This window comes from Notamacropus eugenii, chromosome 1 (assembly GCF_028372415.1).
Source record: "Notamacropus eugenii isolate mMacEug1 chromosome 1, mMacEug1.pri_v2, whole genome shotgun sequence".
Taxonomy (NCBI): Eukaryota; Metazoa; Chordata; class Mammalia; order Diprotodontia; family Macropodidae; genus Notamacropus; species Notamacropus eugenii.
The window spans coordinates 523,808,211-523,828,469 of NC_092872.1; the positions used below are offsets into that span (position 1 = coordinate 523,808,211).

General features: G+C 39.8%; 1 protein-coding gene across 2 annotated transcripts in view; it reads left to right on the top strand.

The window, feature by feature from the left end:
* NUGGC (nuclear GTPase, germinal center associated) overlaps window positions 1-20,259 on the top strand; it is an 88,104-nt gene that overhangs the window by 11,324 nt on the left and 56,521 nt on the right. For both annotated transcript variants that reach the window (XR_011972402.1, XM_072633821.1), the window contains exons 3-6: window positions 1,874-1,982; window positions 3,945-4,167; window positions 10,600-10,827; window positions 13,855-14,064. Coding sequence is in view for 1 of the 2 variants with exons in the window: in XM_072633821.1 (XP_072489922.1) it covers window positions 1,874-1,982; window positions 3,945-4,167; window positions 10,600-10,827; window positions 13,855-14,064 (770 nt within the window). In the remaining variant the exon portion in view is untranslated. The remainder of the gene's footprint in view (window positions 1-1,873; window positions 1,983-3,944; window positions 4,168-10,599; window positions 10,828-13,854; window positions 14,065-20,259) is intronic.

Consider the following 20,259-nt stretch of genomic DNA (forward strand, 5'->3'; position numbering starts at 1 on the left):
TGATTGACCTTGGGCAAGTCAATTAACTTCTATTTACCTGAGTTTCTCTTATGTATAAAATGGGGAAAAAAATAGCACCTAACTCCCAGAACTGTTTGTGAAGATAAAATGAGATAATATTAGTAAAGTACTTTATAAACCATAAAGCACTATAGAAATACTAGCTATTGTTATTATTTCAATTTTTAAATTTTTAAAATAGAATTATATTGTTTATTTTAAAAAGTGTATTTAGCAAAATCAACTGTTAAGTGCCCAGATACTTAACCAGCTACACATATGAAAGGCTTAGCCACGTGATCTAAGCTGTTAAAAACTAGTCTGTGTTTATCTGATTCTAACCATCCGAATAGCTCTATGTAGGAGCATTTAACCAACTCTTATAGGATTTGCCTAAGAAATACAAATTAATTAATCAATAGCTAATTAATAATAGATATTGTCTGTAACTGAAAGATGCCAATGTTAGGAAACTTCACTAAATGTTCCCAACTATTTTTGGTAAATAGAGATCTAGTAAAAAGTTGTTTTTCTTTCTTCTGATTACAGTAAAGCTTCAACCATCCAGAACTCTTAGCAAAAGAATCACTCAGGATTGCTAAGGATTTACCTTTCTGGGTGCTCAAACATTTAAAAGTCATTGTCCTTTTATCATTTTGGATGGAAACCTTTCTTATAGTAGGTATCACTAGTTTTAGGAAACTGAACATAGGCTAAGGTCTAAGGTTAGCGAGTCTGATTTCCCTTATTTTACAGATGAAAAAAACTGTCCAGGGTCATGCAGGTAGTAACAGAGCCAACATTGGAACCCAGGTCCTCTGGATCTAAATTCAGCACTCTTTGCACAGTACCACATTGTGTTTTTGCTAACATGTAAACTCTTTGAGAAAATTCCTGTTGTACTTCCTTGTACCAGATGGTTTTGCTGAGTTTGGTTGATTCACATTTATTTTATTTTTATTTATATATATTTATTCAAATCATTTATTTATTCATTTATTTTAATAATATGACAGGTTTATAGATGAGCCTCACATAGATAGAAGATACATGTAGGTGAGCTTTTGCTAACATGTATCACTCCTCACCTGGATTAGGAAGTACCTGTGTGTGGCAAGGTGCTATTAGAAACAAATACATCAACTTCCATCCCTCAGCCTGCTACTTTGTTATCTTATTAATTCTCTTAAAATGTACGCAAAGGTAAGTAACAGTTATGTTCTGATATTTTCTCATAAATTACTAAAATTGCAATATCTTTAATTAATTAGCTAATTAGCTCTGAGCTCCCATAACCTCTTTCTCCTCTTTCAGTATCCAATCTCAGTTTTATAGGATTAGATAAACATGGATACTACTGACTATATAATTTATTAGCAATGTAACAAAAACCCCACAAAGACTTTTAAATAATTCAATAATGTATCAACTGTGAAAAAGAATATGGCTAGCATAGGAACAATTGTTTAAAACAATGCAGCTCTCAGGATAATAGTCAAAATCTTTCAAGAATTCTTCTTAAGATTTTTCACAGGATATCTTTTCCTTAGAATATTCCTTCATATTCTCTCAAAGATGACAGTTTCCTTAGCTTCAGACTCTCACAAGATGACAGTTCACTCTTACAGTCTTTTCACAGACTCCTTAAAGAATGACAAGCTGTCAGCCTTCTTAAAATGCTTTTCCCCCTTTAATTATAAAGTAACAATATTTGGTCTTTGTGAGAGGGACTATTTAATCTAGAGTTACAATAATATTCAGAAAAACTAATTCCCTACCTCTACCTTCCCTTTCAACCTTCACTCCTAGGGAGCTGGGGTTTGGTCCTCAACCATGTATGCCAGGTGGTAAGCATATTATCTACTTATTCCAGATGAAAAGCTGGAGTTAAGAACCAGGAGGGTTCTGAGTAACACTTACCAGAAACTTATCCAATCTGCTTTCCTGGATGATGGCATCCCTGGTGGGGTCAAGTATCTCATGTGAGTCCACGTGTTTAAAATCAATTGTTTATATCTTACATAGGGCTGGGACTAGGGGAATGTAAGAGGGAGAAAGAGAGAGAGGAAGGAACTTTAAAACAGAAACTGCTGAAGGAGGGAGGAATCAGGAATGAGTTTGTTCTGAGATGTTGGTTTTGAGGTGGGATTGTCTGCTGCCCCTTCTATTCTAGAAACTTTGTTATTGTTACTATCCTTTTATCTCTGTGTAGATAAGACAAAGCAATAGATCACAGGCATACAAACATAATTGGAAAGGGCCCTTAGGGATCAAGTTCAACCCAATCCTGGAGTTATTTCTACAACACCACTAACTGGAAGCTTCCATGAAAAGTTCTAGTAATGGAGAACTCCCTCCCTCATAATGATAATAGCTCTCCTTTATGTAGGACTTTAAGGTTTACAAAATGTTTTATAAATATCATCTTATTTTATCTTCACAGCAACCCTGTACTATTGTTACAGTTGAGTCTGATAGAGGAAAGGGAGATGCTTAGAATCACACAGCTAGGAAGTGTCTGAGATTGTACATGAACTCAGACCTTCCCGACTCCAGGTCTAGCAGTATCCAGTGAGCCACCTAGCTGCCTAGTCTATCTCTTGACACTTCTAATTGTTGAAAATTTCTTCTTCATATTGAGTCAAAGTCTTCCTCCTTGCAACTTCCACCTGTTAGATCTAGATCAGAGATTCTTAACTACATTTATGTCGTGTACCCCTTTGGCCATCTGGTGAAGCTTAGGGATGCTTTCTCAGAATGATGTTTTTAAATTCATAAAATAAAATACCTAGGATTTTAAAAGAAGCCAATTATATTGAAATAAAGATTCAAGTTTTTTCCTATCCTAGTTCATGGGCCCCCTGAATTGTTAAGAACCCTTGCTCTAGAAGTTCTACCCTTTAGAGGTACACTGATTCAGCTCAGTTTTTCTTGAAGGGGAAGCCCTTTCAGATGAAAAAATATGAATTTTAATCATGCAAAGAAATTGACCAAAATGTTCATACCTTTTGATACAGAGATACTACCACTAGGCTATATCACAAAAGAAAAAAAAATAAAAAGAAAAGTTCTGTGATTAACAAAATATTCATAACAGCATTTTTTTGGTAGTAGTAACGAATTGGAATCAAAGTAAATGTTCTTCAGTTGGAGAATGGCTAAATAAACCATGGTTCATGAATGCAATAGAATAATAATGTAGAGCAAGAAATTATTAATGTGAAGAATTCAGATACATGAAATGAGTTATGTGAACTGATACATAGTTCAGTAAGCAGTACTGTGAGTACGTATCCACAATGATGTTCTCACTATGTGCAAAACCCTGGAGATACATATAGAAAAACGAGACAATCCCTGCTCACATTCTAATGGAGGAGACAACACATATAGAAGATTTTAGCTGGAAGTCAACTAGAAAGACCCATGTTCCTTATGGTGGAGTGTCAAAACAAATGGCAAATAATCCTTCTTTAATGGCATTTCCACCAATAAAACCATATCTATCTCTGATAATAGGTCATTTGACAGTGTCAAGGACTTTGGTGGTGAGAACTTTCTTTTCCTGGTCTTCAGTAGCTTCATAATACAATAATATAAATGGAACAAAAAAAAATAGAAAAAGAAAAGAAACTATTTGAATACTAGGTAATTATAATAACCAAGTTTTGCTGCAGAGGAAATGCATGAGAAGTTGTACCTCCTTCTTTTCTTTGCAGAGGTGGGGAAATATGGTATCTATTGTATATATTTAATATACTGATGTGCTAGGGGGAAAAACCCTGCCTTTTCCTTTTTCTCTCTCTCTTTCTCTTCCTTCCTTCCTTTCTCCTGCTCTTTTTCCTTCCCTTCCAGAGGTGATATATTTCATGATGTAAAAAAAAAAAAAAGAAAAAAGAAATCAATAACATTAAAAAAAATCTGTATCTGTTTTATTTGTATAGAAATCGACTTCTTGCTTTGATTGAAAAACCATCCTTAGACCCCATCTACATTGGACTTTTTGGAGCAACTGGAGCAGGCAAGAGTTCCCTCCTTAATGCCATCATCCATCAGGCAATGTTTCTACCTGTGTCAGGAGAGAGTGTATATACATCCTGCATAGTCCAAGTGAGCTCCAGCAGCTGTGAACAGTATGAAGCTAAAATTCATCTTCTTTCTGACCAAGTAAGTGTTCTGAGCATCTACTATTCATACTGACACTCCTTCATCCCTGTGGAAATTAGGAGACCATAAGGACAAATGGTAACTGGCTTTTAAATTATAATAGAGTTTGTGCCTTTTTCAGTGAGAGCTATTATTATGATAATAGTACAAGAAAATCAAAGAATCCTACCTTTAGAGCTCAAAGGGGATTTAGAGGTCATGGAATCTGACTTTCTCAATATTATAGGTGAGGAAACTGAGGCTTTGTGGAATAGATTGAGAAGATCACACATTGAACCACACAGAATCTCAGAGTTAGAAGAAATCTTAGCTAAAAAGTCCAATCCATACCTGAAAAAGGACACATACCACAACACACCCAACAAATGATCATTAGTCTTCACTTTAAGATTAATACTAAGTGTTTTACTGAGGCAGTCCATGCTGTTTGGGGACAGCTTTCATTGTTAAGAAGTTTTTCCTAATTTCAAGCCCAAATGTGCCTCTGCAGCTTCCCGCCATTGTGCTTTCTAGGGTCAAATAGAATAAGTTTAATCCATTGTCTATATGCACTTCAAATGCTTTAAATCAGTTATAGTAGTCCCTTCAGGCTAAATATCCCATTTCTTCAACTGATCTTTACTGGGCTCAAGGCACTCTCCATTCTGGTTGTTCTCCCCTGGACTTTCTCCAGATTATCTGTGTGCTTTCTAAAATGTGGCTCCCCAAATGGAACATAGTACTCTCGATGTGGCTCGACCAGGGCAGAATATGGAGGAACTGTCACTTCCTTATTCTTGGAATAGCTGTTTCTCTTAATGTTACCTTGAGGTCATATTAGCTTTTTAAAAAAATTCAATTTTGTTTTATTTTTAGTTCCGGTGTTAGCTTTTTTGGCTGCCATATCACACTATTGTGAAAGGCAGAGTAACTTACTGGATAGAGACCTGGCCCCGGAGTAAGGAAGACCTGAATTCAAGTCCCACTTTTGATACCAGCTCTAGGAAAGTCACTTCACTATCCCTGAGGAAATTAGAGATCAAAAGGACGAATGGTAGACAGCTTTTACATTCTCACAAATAAAGTGTCTAAAATGCTAAGTCACAGAGTAATCTGCATGGGTAGAAGGAGTATATGCATTTGAAGCTCCCTATACTGGTGAAATCACAGGTCTGATTAAAGAAAAAAGTTGTATTATTCTTTTAGTCCAATAAAAACTGCCAGATCTTTAAATTTTTTTAAATTAATTTTTATTATTTTCAATCAATAAAAACCCACCTTCTCTCCTTCCTCCACCCCCAAATTGGGAAAGAAATAAAAAGCAAAAATCTTGTTATAATCATCTATAGTCAAGCAAAACAAATTCTTGTATTGGCCATGTTCAAAACACAAGTGATGGGTTGTACTCTGCATCTATCACATCTCTATTAGGAGGTGGGGAGCATGTTTCACCGTGAGTTCCCTGACTGGTCATTCAGTTGATCAGAGTTCCTAAATCTTTAAAAGTTGTTAGTCCTTTTTCCCCTGTAGGGTTATATATACTTAGTTTTGCAGATTAAGTATTTCTTGGGTGTAAGTCTGTATTCTTTGCCTTCTGAAATACTCTCTGCTCCTTTATAAGTCAACCTCCAAAAGCAGGGTAGAAAAACAAACAATTCCCCTGTTGACCTGAAAACTTGGTTAGAGAAAAGGCAACAGGCTAAATGCATACATTTTATGATTTAATTAATTAATCAATTCCCCATAAAGAAAATGGTTACATAGTGCTATGGATCCAGGATCAGAACTGGCTGTCTTAGTACAGAAATTGACTGTCTTAAGTACATTTTGCCATGAGAAAGGAGTTCTCACATTGTAAACACATTGTAATTAGGTTTTGTGATCCCAGGCTATGGGCATCTTCCTTCTATAGCATGCCTTTGTGATTCAAGGTAAGGAAAAGTCCCATCACCCAGATTGCAGACATCCTGTCCTAAACAGGCCTTTGAAATTGTTTATTCACAACCCAAGGTGTAGGCATCCTCTAAACAAAGGAGACTATTAGGTCCAGACTCTTCTTAATTCAAACTTTGGCCCTTATTAAAGTCTAAAATTTATATTAAATATTAACACGCCTGATATGTCTTGGGCATCCCTGTCACTAAAATAGTTTTTTATGGTGGGATTCCCTTTGTTTGTTTGCTCATTTTCCCAGATTACCTTCTGACTTTGGACTTGATATTAGTATCAGGCTCTGCACACTTCTGAAGGGAAGGTCTAGGCTGGTCTTGTTCTTTTCTTTAGGAATTGAGTGTTGTATTATTCTGTGACTCTTTTTTTTTTTAATTTAACTTTTAACATTTATTTTCACACAATTTTGGGTTACAAATTTTCTCCCCTTTTATCCCCTCCAACCCCCCAAACCCGAGCTTTCTGATTGCCCCTGTGACCTATCTGCTCTCTGCTCTATCCTCCCTCCCTGCCCTTGTCTCAGTCTTCTCTTTTGTCCTGTAGGGCCAGATAGCTTTCTTGACCCCTTAACCTGTATTTCTTGTTACCCAGTGGTAAGAACATTACATTTGGTCCTAACACTTTGAGTTCCAACTTCTTTAGCTCCCTCCCTCTCTACCCCTTCCCCTTGGAAGACAGGCAGTTCAATATAGGCCATATCTGTTTAGTTTTGCAAATGACTTCCATACTAGTTGAGTTGTATAGGACTAACTATATTCCCCTCCATCCTATCCTGTCCCCCTTTACTTCTATTTTCTTATGGTCCTTTCCCTCCCCATGAGTGTCAACCTCGTATTGCATTTTCCTCCCCATGCTCTCCCCTCCATCCTCCCCCTCACCCTGCTTGTGCCCCTGTCCCCCACTCTCCTGTATTATGAGATAGGTTTTCCTATCAAAATGAGTGTGCATTATATTCTTTCCTTTAGTGGAATGTGATGAGAGTAGACCTCATGTTTTTCTCTTGCCTCCCCTCTTTATCTCACCACTAATAGGTCTTTTGCTTGCCTCTTTTATGAGAGATAATTTGCCCCATATAACTTCTCCCTTTCTCCTCCCAATATTTCTCTCTCACTGCTTGATTTCATTTTTTTTTTTTTAAGATATGATCCCATCCTCTTCAATTCACTCTGTACACTCTGTCTCTATGTATGTGTGCGTGTGTGCATGTGTGTGTGTGTGTACTCCCACCCAGTACCCAGATACTGAAATGTTTCAAGAGTTACAAATATTGTCTTTCCATGTAGGAATGTAAACAGTTCAACTTTAGTAAGTCCCTTATGACTTCTCTTTGCTGTTCACCTTTTCATGGTTCTTCTTCATTCTTGTGTTAGAAAGTCAAATTTTCTTTCCAGCTCTGGTCTTTTCATCAGGAAAATTTGAAAGTCCTCTATTTCATTGAAAGACCATTTTTTCTCCTGAAGTATTATACTCAGTTTTGCTGGGTAGGTGATTCTTGGCTTCAGTCCTAGTTCCTTTGACTTCTGGAATATCCTATTCCATGCCCTTCGATCCCTCAATGTAGAGGGTGCCAGATCTTGTGCTATCCTGATTGTATTTCCACAATACTTGAATTGTTTCTTTCTAGCTGCTTGCAATATTTTCTCTTTCACCTGGGAATTCTGGATTTTGGCCACAATGCTCCTAGGAGTTTCTCTTTTTGGATCTCTTTCGTGCGGTGTTCTGCGGATTCCTTGAATATTTATTTTGCCTTCTGGTTCTAGAATCTCAGGGCAGTTTTCCTTGATAATTTCATGGAAGATGATGTCTAGGCTCTTCTTTTGATCATGGTTTTCAGGTAGTCCCAGAATTTTTACATTGTCTCTCCTGATTCTATTTTCCAGCTCAGTTGTTTTTCCAATAAGATATTTCACATTATCTTCCATTTTTCGAATCTGCGCAGTATGTTCTGAGATATCTGTCTTTCTCGAAAAGTCCTTAGCGTCCATCCGTACCATTCCAGATTTAAAAGATCTATTTTCTTCAGTGAGCTTTTGAATCTCCTTTTCCATTTGGTTAATTCTGCTTTTGAAAGCATTCTTCTCCTCATTGGCCCCTTGCACTTCCCTTGCCTGCTGAGTTAGGCTAGTTCTCAAGGTGCCAATTTCTTCAAGATTTTTTTGATTCTCCTTTAGCAGGGAGCTGATCTGCTTTTCATGCTTCTCCCTCATCCCTCTCATTTCCCTTTCCAGTCTTTCCTCCACCTCTCTAACTTGATTTTCAAAATTCCTCTTGAGCTCTTCCATGGCCCGAGCCCTTTGGGTGGGCTGGGACACAGAATCCTCGATTTCTGTGTCTTTGCCTGATGGCAAGCATTGTTCCTCCCCATCAGAAAGGAAGGGAGGAAGTGTCTTTTCTCCGCTAAAATACCCTTCAATAGTTTTATTTCTTTTCCCTTTTCTTGGCATTTTTTCCAACCAGTGGCCTGACCTCTGAATGTTCTCCTCACACCCACCTCGCCTCCTGGTCCTCCCAGCCAGTGTTTGGGGACTGAGATTCAAATGCTGCTTCCCGCCTTAGAGTTTTTGGTGGGGGCAGGGCTGCTATTCAGTGTTAAATTAAGTTCAGGTGCTGAGGTCATGGGCAGGGCCGCCTCTCTGGCTCAGTTCCCTCAGGGGGTTTATGCATAGACCTTCCACAATGGATCCAGGCTCCCGCCCGTTTGGGGAGCCCCTGTCTGCAGCCGCCTCTCAGCTTCCATCTCCTGGCGGGGCCCGAGCCACGGGAGCACCCCACTCCCCTCTCAACCCGCCAAAGAGACTCTCTCACCTACCCCCGTCAGTCACCTGTTGGTGGGGAGGCTTGTGCTGCCGCTGAAGATCCCGCCTCCGGAGCCCTCCCAGATCCGTGTCTCTCGGAGCCGTGGCCGCCGCCGCGGCCGCAGGTCTGGGCTGGGCACCGCGTCTGCAGCGCGATGGACCTTTTGCGAGAGGTTTGCAGGTCCCTCTGTGGGTGGGGGCACCCGCGTGGCCGCTGGAGGTCCCGTCCCCGTAGCCCTCTCGGATCTCTTCCCCTCGGTGTCGTGGCCGTGGCGGGACTGCACTCTGCTCCCCGTCCTGGCGCCCAGTCCGCGGCGCGAAGGACCCCCCGCGAGAGGTTTGCAGGTCTCTCCGGAGCAGAAATCTCCCTTGCTCCAATACTCCGTGGTCTCTGGGTGCAGAATTCGCCCTGGCTTGGTCCCCTCTAGCCGCTCTGTGGTTTGTGGGCTCGAAGCTGTGTGTATGTGCGTCTTTCTACTTTGCCATCTTGGCTCCGCCCCTATTCTGTGACTCTTAAGGACAGCTTGGGCTGGGGACCTGCAAGCTTTCAGTGATCCCAACATAGCTGGATTCAGGACAAAGTCTGATCACTGGACCTCTGGGCTGAATCTTGCAAATTCCTGTGCTGGGTTTGAATCTGAGAAAGGCAACAATAGACTTGCCGTGGTTGGAGTTCCAGTAGACTAGTCCCATAGACTGGATTCAGTCACTGTCAGCCCATTGGAAAACTGCTGACTCAGTGTGACACAACTATAGGCTTCCCTTTGATCTGGGATTTCTGTCCTTATTATTACATTTTAGTGCTGATTTAGTGCTGATGTTAGCCTGGGCTGGAGAAAGGAACTGAGACCCTGCTTTGTTCTGGGGGTCAGAACTATACAGTTGCTGCTTGCTTCTCAATTTCCTCCCTGCTTGTTGCACAGCCTAAGTATCCCTCAATCATTCCTCATTCTAGAGCACAACCCTAGGTGCAGTTCCCCTTCTCAGTCATCCTTCTGTCTGTTACCTAGAATTGGATAGTGAACAAGAAAGCTGCCGGTGGTATCTATTTCTGCACCTTGTACAAGGCTGGGCTACTTTTTGCTGGATTTGGAACCTCTTCTTATGCTAATTCTTTCCCTATGATAGAATGTTCTGCAGCAGTTCCAGTTCCCAACGTCCGCAAATGTATCTCCCTATGGCTGACCTGGGCTAGAAAAATAACTTTTTTCTCCCTTGGATTCCTCAATCAGGACTCTGATGCATATTAAAGATCTGTTTGAAGGTTTTATGTGCGGAACTCGGTTGTACTTCTTCCTACTGCAATCAGATCTTTTTGAAATTCATATAGAGTTCTAACAATTAGAGCTCTCCAATACTGAGAACCAATTGTCCTCAGGAGGTGATCAGTCCTCCTTCACTGGAGGTTTTCAAGAAGAATCTGTATGACAACTTGGTGAGTACATATATTGTAGAGGGGTTTCTTATTTAGGTATGGATTAGACTACATGGCTTCTGAGATCCTTTTGCTCTAAAGTTCTGTGATTTTTTTGTCAGTGACATTCACATCAAACATAGCACAGCCTATACTTCCTTAGACCACGAGACCTTCAAAGTTTCCCAAGAAGTAATCGAGATTGTAGGGACAAGGCAGGGAGGTGAGAGAGCAAATTGTCCTACTGATCTGAGATTGTGTACTGAGACCTGTGCTCCTGGTCTGCACTGACAGGAGTGGAAGGAGGAGCTTCGGAACCTCACCAAACTCTTGCAAAAGCCAGAGGAGGAGGATGGGGAAGAAGACTCTTGGGACAGAGATAATGCAGTGGAGGAAGCCACTTGGAAATTGCAGGTACTCTATGGAAATGGAGCAGAACGGAAGAACTGTGAGGAACTATTGAGGGCAAAGCCCCGAGCAAAGATCCCTGCCTCCAGGATCATCACTCTCAAGGGAGAAGAGGTAACTTCTGAATTCTTTTATCTTCTTATACATCACATGTGTGACACTCCATGATGTGATGTGGTTTTCGTCTCTAAGTGGCTAACTTTTAAAAAAAATTGAACTTAGGTCATTTAGTCAGAGCTTTTTTATACCAGTTTTTAAATCCTGAAGATTCAAGTTAAAAGTCTAATTTTGACACTAGCTTTGTGACCTTAGGAAAGTCATTTAACTTCTCTGAAACTCAGTTTCCTCATCTGGAAAATGGACATAATAGTTCTTATGCTGACTACTTCACTAAATTGTTAGGAGGAAAGAGCTCTATAAACCATAAAGCTTAAAGAAAATTCTGACTATGAATCTTTAATAATAACTCAATTCAATAATAATTTATATTTTTATAGCACTTTAAAATTTGCAAAGCACTTCATGTATAGTGAATGTATGTGAACCTCAGGACAACCCTGAGATGGGTGCTATTATTATAGGTAGTAATAATACCTATCATTTAAGATATGTGAAGCTCTTTGAAAATATTTTCACATTTGATCCTCATGACAATCCTGTGAAGCAGTTTTTATTATTATCCCCATTTTACAGATGAAGAAATTGAGGCTCTGAGAGGTCATAAGATCATAGGATCATTATATTTAGAGTTGAGATGGAATCTTAGAGACCCTCTCATCCAAATATCCTTTTTTTTTTTTTTTTTTTACAGATGAGGAAACTGAGGATTAGAAAGATTAAGCAATTTAGCTGATCACACAGGTAGTAGTAACAGGCATGAGATTAGATGGTAGCCTTCCTGATGCCAGCTTTAGCCGTTATCCACTGTGCCTCTCTGTACTGAATGTATAAAATAGTAAAAGAAAGGGCTTGAGGCTAGATGCTGTATCAAATGCTTTTGGTTCAATAGGGCATTTCTTTGCATCTCCAGAGCTTAGCTCTCAGTGCCTGGCACATAGTAGGTGCTGATTAAATGCTGTTGATTGACTAAGAAGTATACCCAAATTCCGGTCATCTATGTCATACTGGTTATTGGAATTTTCACATCAGCCACAGGAAAAAAGAAGAGTCTTATTATGAAATCTAAATCAGTTAAACAGTGCTCTAAAGAGGACTGGATTCAAGTCCCTCTGGCAATACTTCCTACTCTTGTGACCTTGGGCAAATCACTTAACTTCCCTGGTTTTCACCTTCAAAATAAGTAGATTGGACTAGATAGCCGCTGAGGTGTCTTCCAGCCTGAGCTTTAGGATTCCATTATCATGGGATCACTGAATTATAAAACTAGAAGGGACTTTAGAATTCTGTTATAGCAGAATGCAGCTAGGTGGCACAGTGGATAGAGTGCCATGGGTGGTGTCAGGAAGATTCAACTTCCTGAGTTCAGATCTGGCCTCAGACACTTACTAGCCGTATGACCTTGGGTAAGTTACTTAACCCTGTTTGCCTGTTCCCTCATCTGTCAAATGAACTGGAAAAGGAAACAGCAAACCACTCCAATATCTGTGCCAAGAAAACCCCAGATGGGGTCACAAAGAGTCAGACATAACTGAAAATGAACAACAACATAGATATTCAAACCTACTCTGAGGTAGTTGGGTAGAGTCTCAGACAGTTACTTTATCAGGGAGATAGCCTAGTCTGGATCACAGTTGCTTTGTAATCACAGACTAAGCCATCCCCCTACAAATAACTTCCTAAATTCCCTCCCTCAGTTACTAGATGTGTGGGGAGGGAGAAACATAATTACAGATGGATTCCCTAGCCTCCTTCCTGCTGGATAGAGTACCAGAGAAGCAACACAAAGACACTCCCATCTGAGACTTCTCAGGGATCCAAACAGTATAGCCAGGGCTAAGCCAGCTCTTACAGGTTCTCAGAGCCCACGGTTAAATTTTTAGTGTGAGCATTTACACCTCAGAAGTCACTTAAGTACAAATCAGGGTTTGATTTATTGTTTTGTTGATTGTCAAGACTTAAGAAATTAATGGAGAAGATGTTAATAATGTGATTTAAACTTAAAAGTATATCATGTATACTTCTTTCCCCCTCTGAATAGCTGGGTGTTAAATATTTAACAGCACATCACTAAATGCAGCCCTTCCTTTCCTGTACCCCAGAGAATACTTAGTCCAGATTCTGCTTTCTGGAAACAACCCATACTGCTTTAGGACCCCAAATGTGGCAAGCCTACTTGTCTACTGGAAATAATTTCACCTCTTTCTCACTATGTGAATGCTCCCAGTGATACCACTTTTATCTAGAAACAGTGACATAGAGTGTATTTCACCTGACTCTAGAACTCTTTTGAAGATTCTCTAATTAGAATTGTGGCAGAGGTCATTTAGACTGACTCCCTTTCTTACTTTGTTACTAAGGCTCAGGGAGAGGATTGACTCTCGAGGTCAGGTTTAAGTGATTTGAATGCTTTTTACAGTGGTAAAGAAGTAGCAACTAAGGAGATGCTCATCTCCTGGCTGAAAAAATTAGGGTATAGAATACAATAGAATATTACTGTGCTCTAAGAAATTATGAAAGGAATGGGTTCAGAGAAACCTGGAAAGACTTATGAGAACTGATACAGAGTGAAGTGAGCAGAACCAGGAGGACAATTTATATAACAACAACATTGTAAAGAGAAACAGCTTTAATAACTGATCCACTCGATGACTAACTGCCTCCTGACCGAGAGGAGATAAACTCAGGATGCAGAATGAGGCATGGACAAGGTAGAAATTCATTTTGTTTGCCTGTACATATGTTGTTACAATAATTTTGTTTTTCTTTTGAATAGAGCATGGAGTGAGAGGGAGAGAAAATAAATGCTTTTTAATTGAAAAATAAAATAAAATGAACGATAAAAAATTAAATGACATGATCATGGTCATGTAGCTAGACTGGTGTGAGATTTCTCATGCTTACCTAATATGATTCATATATAATATTCTTTTGACACATCTGGGCAACCATCAATGCCAGGAAAAGATGGGCCATGGGGATATGGGAATATATGTCTGTTATTCTTCTTTCTCTGTTTTTCAGGCAAATGAGCTCTCTGTAAAACTGGACCCTTACATCCGGCCTCAGATGAGGAATACAGATGGGGGGCCAGAGAAGACCCAAATCTGGCCCTTGATTAAATACATAGAAGTGACTCTTCCCAGGTCAGGGCTTCTTCCAGAAGGTGTGGTGCTCGTAGACTTACCTGGAACAGGTGATTTTAATAGCAAAAGAGACGAAATGTGGAAAAGGGTAATTTCTCCTTATTTTTCAACTCTTTCAACCTCTTCAATCATCTCTTCCCTCAGACCTTATTAAAGGGTGCTTTGCTTCTTGATTATGGAATTTTAATCGCTCATGAAAATATGTTCTTCTCATTCTGGCCTCTGAGTACTAAGCACAGCGTTGATATAGAGTTGGGAGCAGTAGACACACATTCCAAGAGCCAGAGATGGAGTGGCCCACAGCCAATGGGACAGGAAGAGTTTAGGAGTTAGCATCAGAGTAGTCAAGGAGGGAGGAGGGAGCGAAACCCTAAGGAAGAAGGTGGATGTTACAACAATGGGTTGTCTGGCAAAAAAAAAAAAAATCTCATCTTTCTTTAGTCTAGACAATCCACAAAACAAGTTAAGCCCTGTGACAATATATAGCTGATTTCCAAGGTGTAAATGCTCACGTTGAAAATTTAACAATCACTTGTTAGTGCTGGCTCCAACATACCCTTGGCTTGGACTAACTTAATCCTTCATATGCCACTAGTAAACTGTGTGAGCTCAGGTAATATCATTATAATAACTGTCACAAAGCCCTTTCATGCATTATCTTACTTTGTCCTCTGTCAACAAGAATTTATTAAGCACCTACTATGTGCCAAGCAAGAGGCATCTCGATGGCTCAATGGATAGAATGTTGGACCTGGAGTTAGGAAGACTTGAGTTCAAATTTGAACTTAGATATGTACTAGCTGTGTGGTCCTAGGCAAGTCACTTAACCCTGTTTGCCTTAATCTACTGAGAAGGAAATGGCAAGTCACTCTAGTATTGTTGCCAAGAAAACCCCATATGGGGGCAGATAGGTGATGCAATGGATGGAATACTAGCTTTGGACTCAGGAGGAACTTAGACACTTACTAGATGAGTGACTCTGGACTAGCCACCCAAACCTGATGGTCTTCCCCCACAAAAAACCAAACAAACCACAGGAGGTCTCAAAGAGTCAGACACAACTGAATGACTGAACAGCAACAATGTGGATAACCTCAAGACAACCTTATAAAGTAGGCAGTATATTATTATCATGCCCATTTTAGAGATGAAGAAACTGATGCCCAGAGAGATTCTGATTGACCTAAACTCATGAGGTCATTTAATAAATATTGGAGCTGGGACTTGAACCCAGATCTGATTCTAAGTTCAATGCTCATTCTACTATAGCACGCTGCCTTTCTTATAGTAACTTAACATTTATGTATTTCTCTCCTTATATTTTATAGGAATAGGAAACCCTCTACCAGTCCAGATTAGCAATTTAATCTCAAAGAATTGCCTGGAGCACTGAGAAATTATGTGCCATGCCCAGGGGGTCTCACAGCCTGCTGGTGTTAGAAGGGAAACTTGACCCAGGTTTTCTTGAGTTCCAAGCCAGCTCTTTATGCTGAGGTGGATAGAGAGCTGCCCTTGCAGTCAGGAAGACCCAGGTAAAAGTCTTGCCTATGGCACATATCAGCTACTTGGTCATGGGGAAGTCACTTAGACTCACAGGTATCTAGGGAGCACTGTGACAGGCAGCATGAGTAGCAGAGAAGTACAGGCTGACATTAGTAGACAGAGCTCCCTTTGCCAATGAAACCATAGGTTCAGTTCTTATCCCTAAATCTCATACATATGTGTTTATACCTATATACACATATATTTGGGTGTGATATATACTTGATATATTTATATCACATTTATATGTGACATTTAAGAGTATGTGTATCTGATATATATGTGACATATATATCTCATCTTTGTAAGTGATCTTTATGGGTATGTATATCTGATATTGTTCAGTTGCTTTTCAGTCATGTGTGACTCTTCATGACCCCATTTGGGATTTTCTTAGCAAAGATACTAAGTGGTTTGCCATATCCTTCTCCAGCTTAGTTTATAGATAAGGGAACCGAGACAAACAGGATTAAGTGATTTGCCCAGGGTTATACAGCTAGTAAGTGTCTGAGGCCAGATCTGAACTCAGCTCTTTCTGACTCCCAGTCTGGCACAATCACTGTGCCACCTAGCTGCCTTCTATTGGAGAAGGAAATGGCAAACCACTCCATTATCTTTGACAAGAAAACTCCAAATAGTGTCACAAAGAGTTGGACAGGACTAAATAATAACACTCCTGAATGTCTGATATATATTCTCACATTTACATGTGATCTATATGGGTGTTTATATATTATATGTACCTAATATTTCACCTTTATATGTGATATATAGGAGTATATGCAACTGATATGTGATATATATATATATGTATATATCTCTATCACCTTCATCTGTGACATATATTGATGAATATATCTGATATGTGATATGTTTATGCATATAAATATGTATTTATATAACACATGCACATATCAGATACAGATATACCCATATATATAAACATTCAAATATATACTTGTGTATACACATATATATATCATTCTCTGTCTGTTCATAAAAGTATATACATATATATATATATATGTATATATATATATATATATATACATACGTACATACATACATATCTGTGTGTAAGACTTGTGGATAGGGACTGGACCTGTGATTTCATTGGTGTAAAGAAGTGAGTGAGCTCCCTCTACCAATGCAGATGGGCACCTACTTTGCAAATTGGAGTCTTTAACCTGGTCTTCCTACCTTTGAGACTGAGTCTCTATAATGCCTCTCAACTTAAACATCTCCATAAGACTTTATGGTTTACCAAGTAACACACATAGAGGACTTTTTTTAGTCAACAACAGCCCTGGGAAGGAGATGGTTCAGTATAATCATGCCCATTTGGACAAAAGAGGAAAGTGAAGGGTTGGAGACCGTAAGTGACTTGTCCAAAGTCAGTTAGCTTCTCTGCACCTCAGTTTTCTTATCTCTCAAATAAGGAGGATTAACCATTTGATGTGGAATGTCCCTTCTGAATCTTAGATTCTATGATTCTAGAGCAATGGTGACACTGGCCAGCTTTCTGTTCCTCGAACATGACATTCTGTCTCCTGACTGTGCATTTTCTCTGGGGGTACCCCACGCCTGGAATACTCATCCTCCTCATCTCCTGGCTTTCCTGGTTTCCTTTAAGGCCCAGCTAAAATCTCACCTTCTAGAGGATGCGTTCCCCAATACCTCTTAATTCTAGTGCCTTCCCTCTGTTGATTCTCTCCAATTTATCCTGTCTATGGTTTGTTTGTTCACAGTTGTTTGTGTATTTTCTGCCCCATTAGAAGGTGAGCCTTTTGAGAGCAGGACCATCTCTCACCTTTCTTTGTGTCCCCATGGCTTAGCATGACCCCTGACACTTAATAAATGTCTCTCAGCTCAATGACTTAACAAATGGCAAGTTGGAAGAATACTAGCCTTAGAATCAGAAGATGTGGGTTTGAGTCCTGGCATTGGCTCTTTCTAGCATGTTATTTCACCTCTCTGGATCTCAGTTTCTTCATCTGTAGAATGGAGATAATACTAAGTATTCTTGCTGCCCTCTAAAGTGTTAGTGAGAAAAGCACTATAAAAATGTGAGCTATTGTCATTTGAAGGAAGATGAAAACCATTTTCTCAGAGCATTTGTTTCCTGGGAAAAGAATTCTAGGATTTAGGCAATTTGTGGGGCTGTGGGGCCTTTATTTGTGTTCAGCCCTGACTGGCTTTGGTTTGGTGTTTGGAGCTTTAACCTCTCTCTTCAAGCCAGGCTTTTTCTTAGGAAACTGAGGCCCTGAGAATCATGTTACGTGACTTGCCTGAGATCACCCAGGTAATTAGGTAGCAGAGGAGAGGTTTGAACCAAAGACCCCTTGACTCCAGAGTCGATACTATTTCTATTGCATTATGAGCAGAGACAGAGCTCAGGGAGGTAGACCCAAATGGCATCTCTACACATTCATGTGCAGGCCCTCAATGAGAGTGGTTATGAGTTCAATTGAATTCAATCTCAGAAGTACTGATTAAATGCTTACTATGTTCTATCTAGGCATTCTGCTAGATACTGTTTGGGGATACAAAGAAAAAGTCCCTAATCTCAAGGAGTGTACATTCTACTGGGGGTTGGGGAAGGGAGAGGTAGGGAAGGGAACAATCATTTATTAAGCTCTTACTATGTGCCAGACACTATGCTAAATGCTTTACAAATATTATCTCATTGATCTCCCCAACAACCCTGGGAAGGAAGTGCCATTATTATCTCTGTTTTATAGTTGAGGTAGACTGAGATGACTTGCCCAGAGTCACACAGCTAGTAAGTATCTGAGGATGGACTTGAACTCTGGTCTTTCTGACTCCAGGTCCATCACTCTATCTGATGCACCACCTAGTTAGTTGCCTCTAGGTGGCAGGTGAAATCAAGTACATAGATAAGTAAATGCAAATAATATACAATGTAATTTGGAGGGTGGTGGTGATGGTTAAAGGTCATTTAATCCAAACCCCTCATTTCAGAGATGAGGAAAATTGGGCAGGAAGGTAACTGAAGTGGCTCCCCTAAAGTCACTAACAGCTCGGGGTGTTAGGACTCAGATGGTGCTTGAGCTGAGCCCTGAAGGAACCTAGGGTTGTCTATACTTGGAAGGTGGGAGAGAGAGAATTCCAGGGTGGGCACAGAGGAGTGGGGGTAGGGTGGAGGGGGGAAGGGACACCTGATTTATGCCAATGTGGTGGTTATTTTGGCTTGGCAGTACAGCCAAGCATTTACCTTACTCAGTTGGGTAGTTTTTCAGAGGCCACTAATAACAGAAAAATAAACTGATCCAGATGGGAGAAAAAAAGCCCCACCAAGGACAGTCTGAACTAATTCCCTAGTCCTGCCCACACTGCATTTGGACTACTGCTCTCTAGAATAGTTGTGGTTTGGAGATATCATCTACATGTGGAGGTAAAAAATTCTTTTCCTCTGAACAGTGTGATCTGAGACTGACACATGAGACCCTCCCTCCCTGCCTCAATCATCTCTCCTTCATCATCTCCTGCTGAGTTCTGGCATAACTGCGAATAATTTCTGCTAGTTGCCCCTTAGCATAAAACTACCCATGTGACCTTGGGCAAGTCCCTTAAGCAACTCTCTGGGATCCCTTGTCCTATTGTTTCTAAGTTCGTTATTGATTGTCTGGCAGGGCGATTTTAAGAAAGTCACTCCTCTCTGGGTCCCATTTCCTCATCTTTAGATCAACGTCTACTTAGTTAACTTGGGAAGACCAGTCCAATAGTGTATTTCGGACTACTTGTTGCTTTCCCATCTAAATAATTCCTCAGTCCTCTCTCGTGTATTGTTTGGACTATTTGGCCACTGAGGTCCCTTCCAACTCTCAAATTTTGTGATTCTGTATCCTTTCTACCTCTCTCTCTCACAGATACAAAGGGGGCCCAAACCCTGATGTCACCCCATAATAATGTTATTTTCTTTGCCTCTTTAGGCTTCCACCCAGAGTTTTTTCAGGAAAATCTTCAGTTGTGGCATATGTCTAACTTGCGTATAGATTTCTGCTAGTGTAGGTAGCAGGGTCATCACCTCCCTTATAAATGCTTAAGGCAATAAATACTTAAGAAGAATAGGACAGTTTTTATTTCATCTCACATATGGTGCAAAAGACTCACAAGAACACACATACAAATACAGAAAGCATATAAAAGGACCAGGGCTGTGTTGATCATTATTTAACAATGGCTCTCCAAAATACCAAAATTCCCCAAAAGTACTACTTTTTTTAAGTAGTATTTTATTTCTTAAAATTACACATAAAGACAATTTTTAACAGTCATTTAAAAAATGTTGAGTTCTAATAGGTCTCCCTCTCTCTCCACCCCCTCCCTAGCAATTAGCAATTTGATATAGGTTATGTATGTGCAGTCATTTTAGATATGTTTCCATATTAGTCATGTTGTGAAAGAAGAAACAAGCCAAAAGAAAAAAATCATGTTAAAAAAATAAAAGAAAATAGTATGCTTCAGTCTGCATTGAGACTCCAGTTCTTTCTCTGGAGGTGGATAGCATTTTTCATCATGAATCCTTTGGAATCATCTCGGGTCACTGCATTGCTGAAAAGGGCTGTCATTCATAGTTGATCATTGCACAGCATTGCTGATACTGTATACAATGTTCTTCTCAGTGTTCTGCTCACTTCACTTTGCATCAGTTCATGTAAGCCTTTCAAGGTTTTCTGAAATCTGTCTGCTCAGCATGACACATTTTAAAATTTCATCT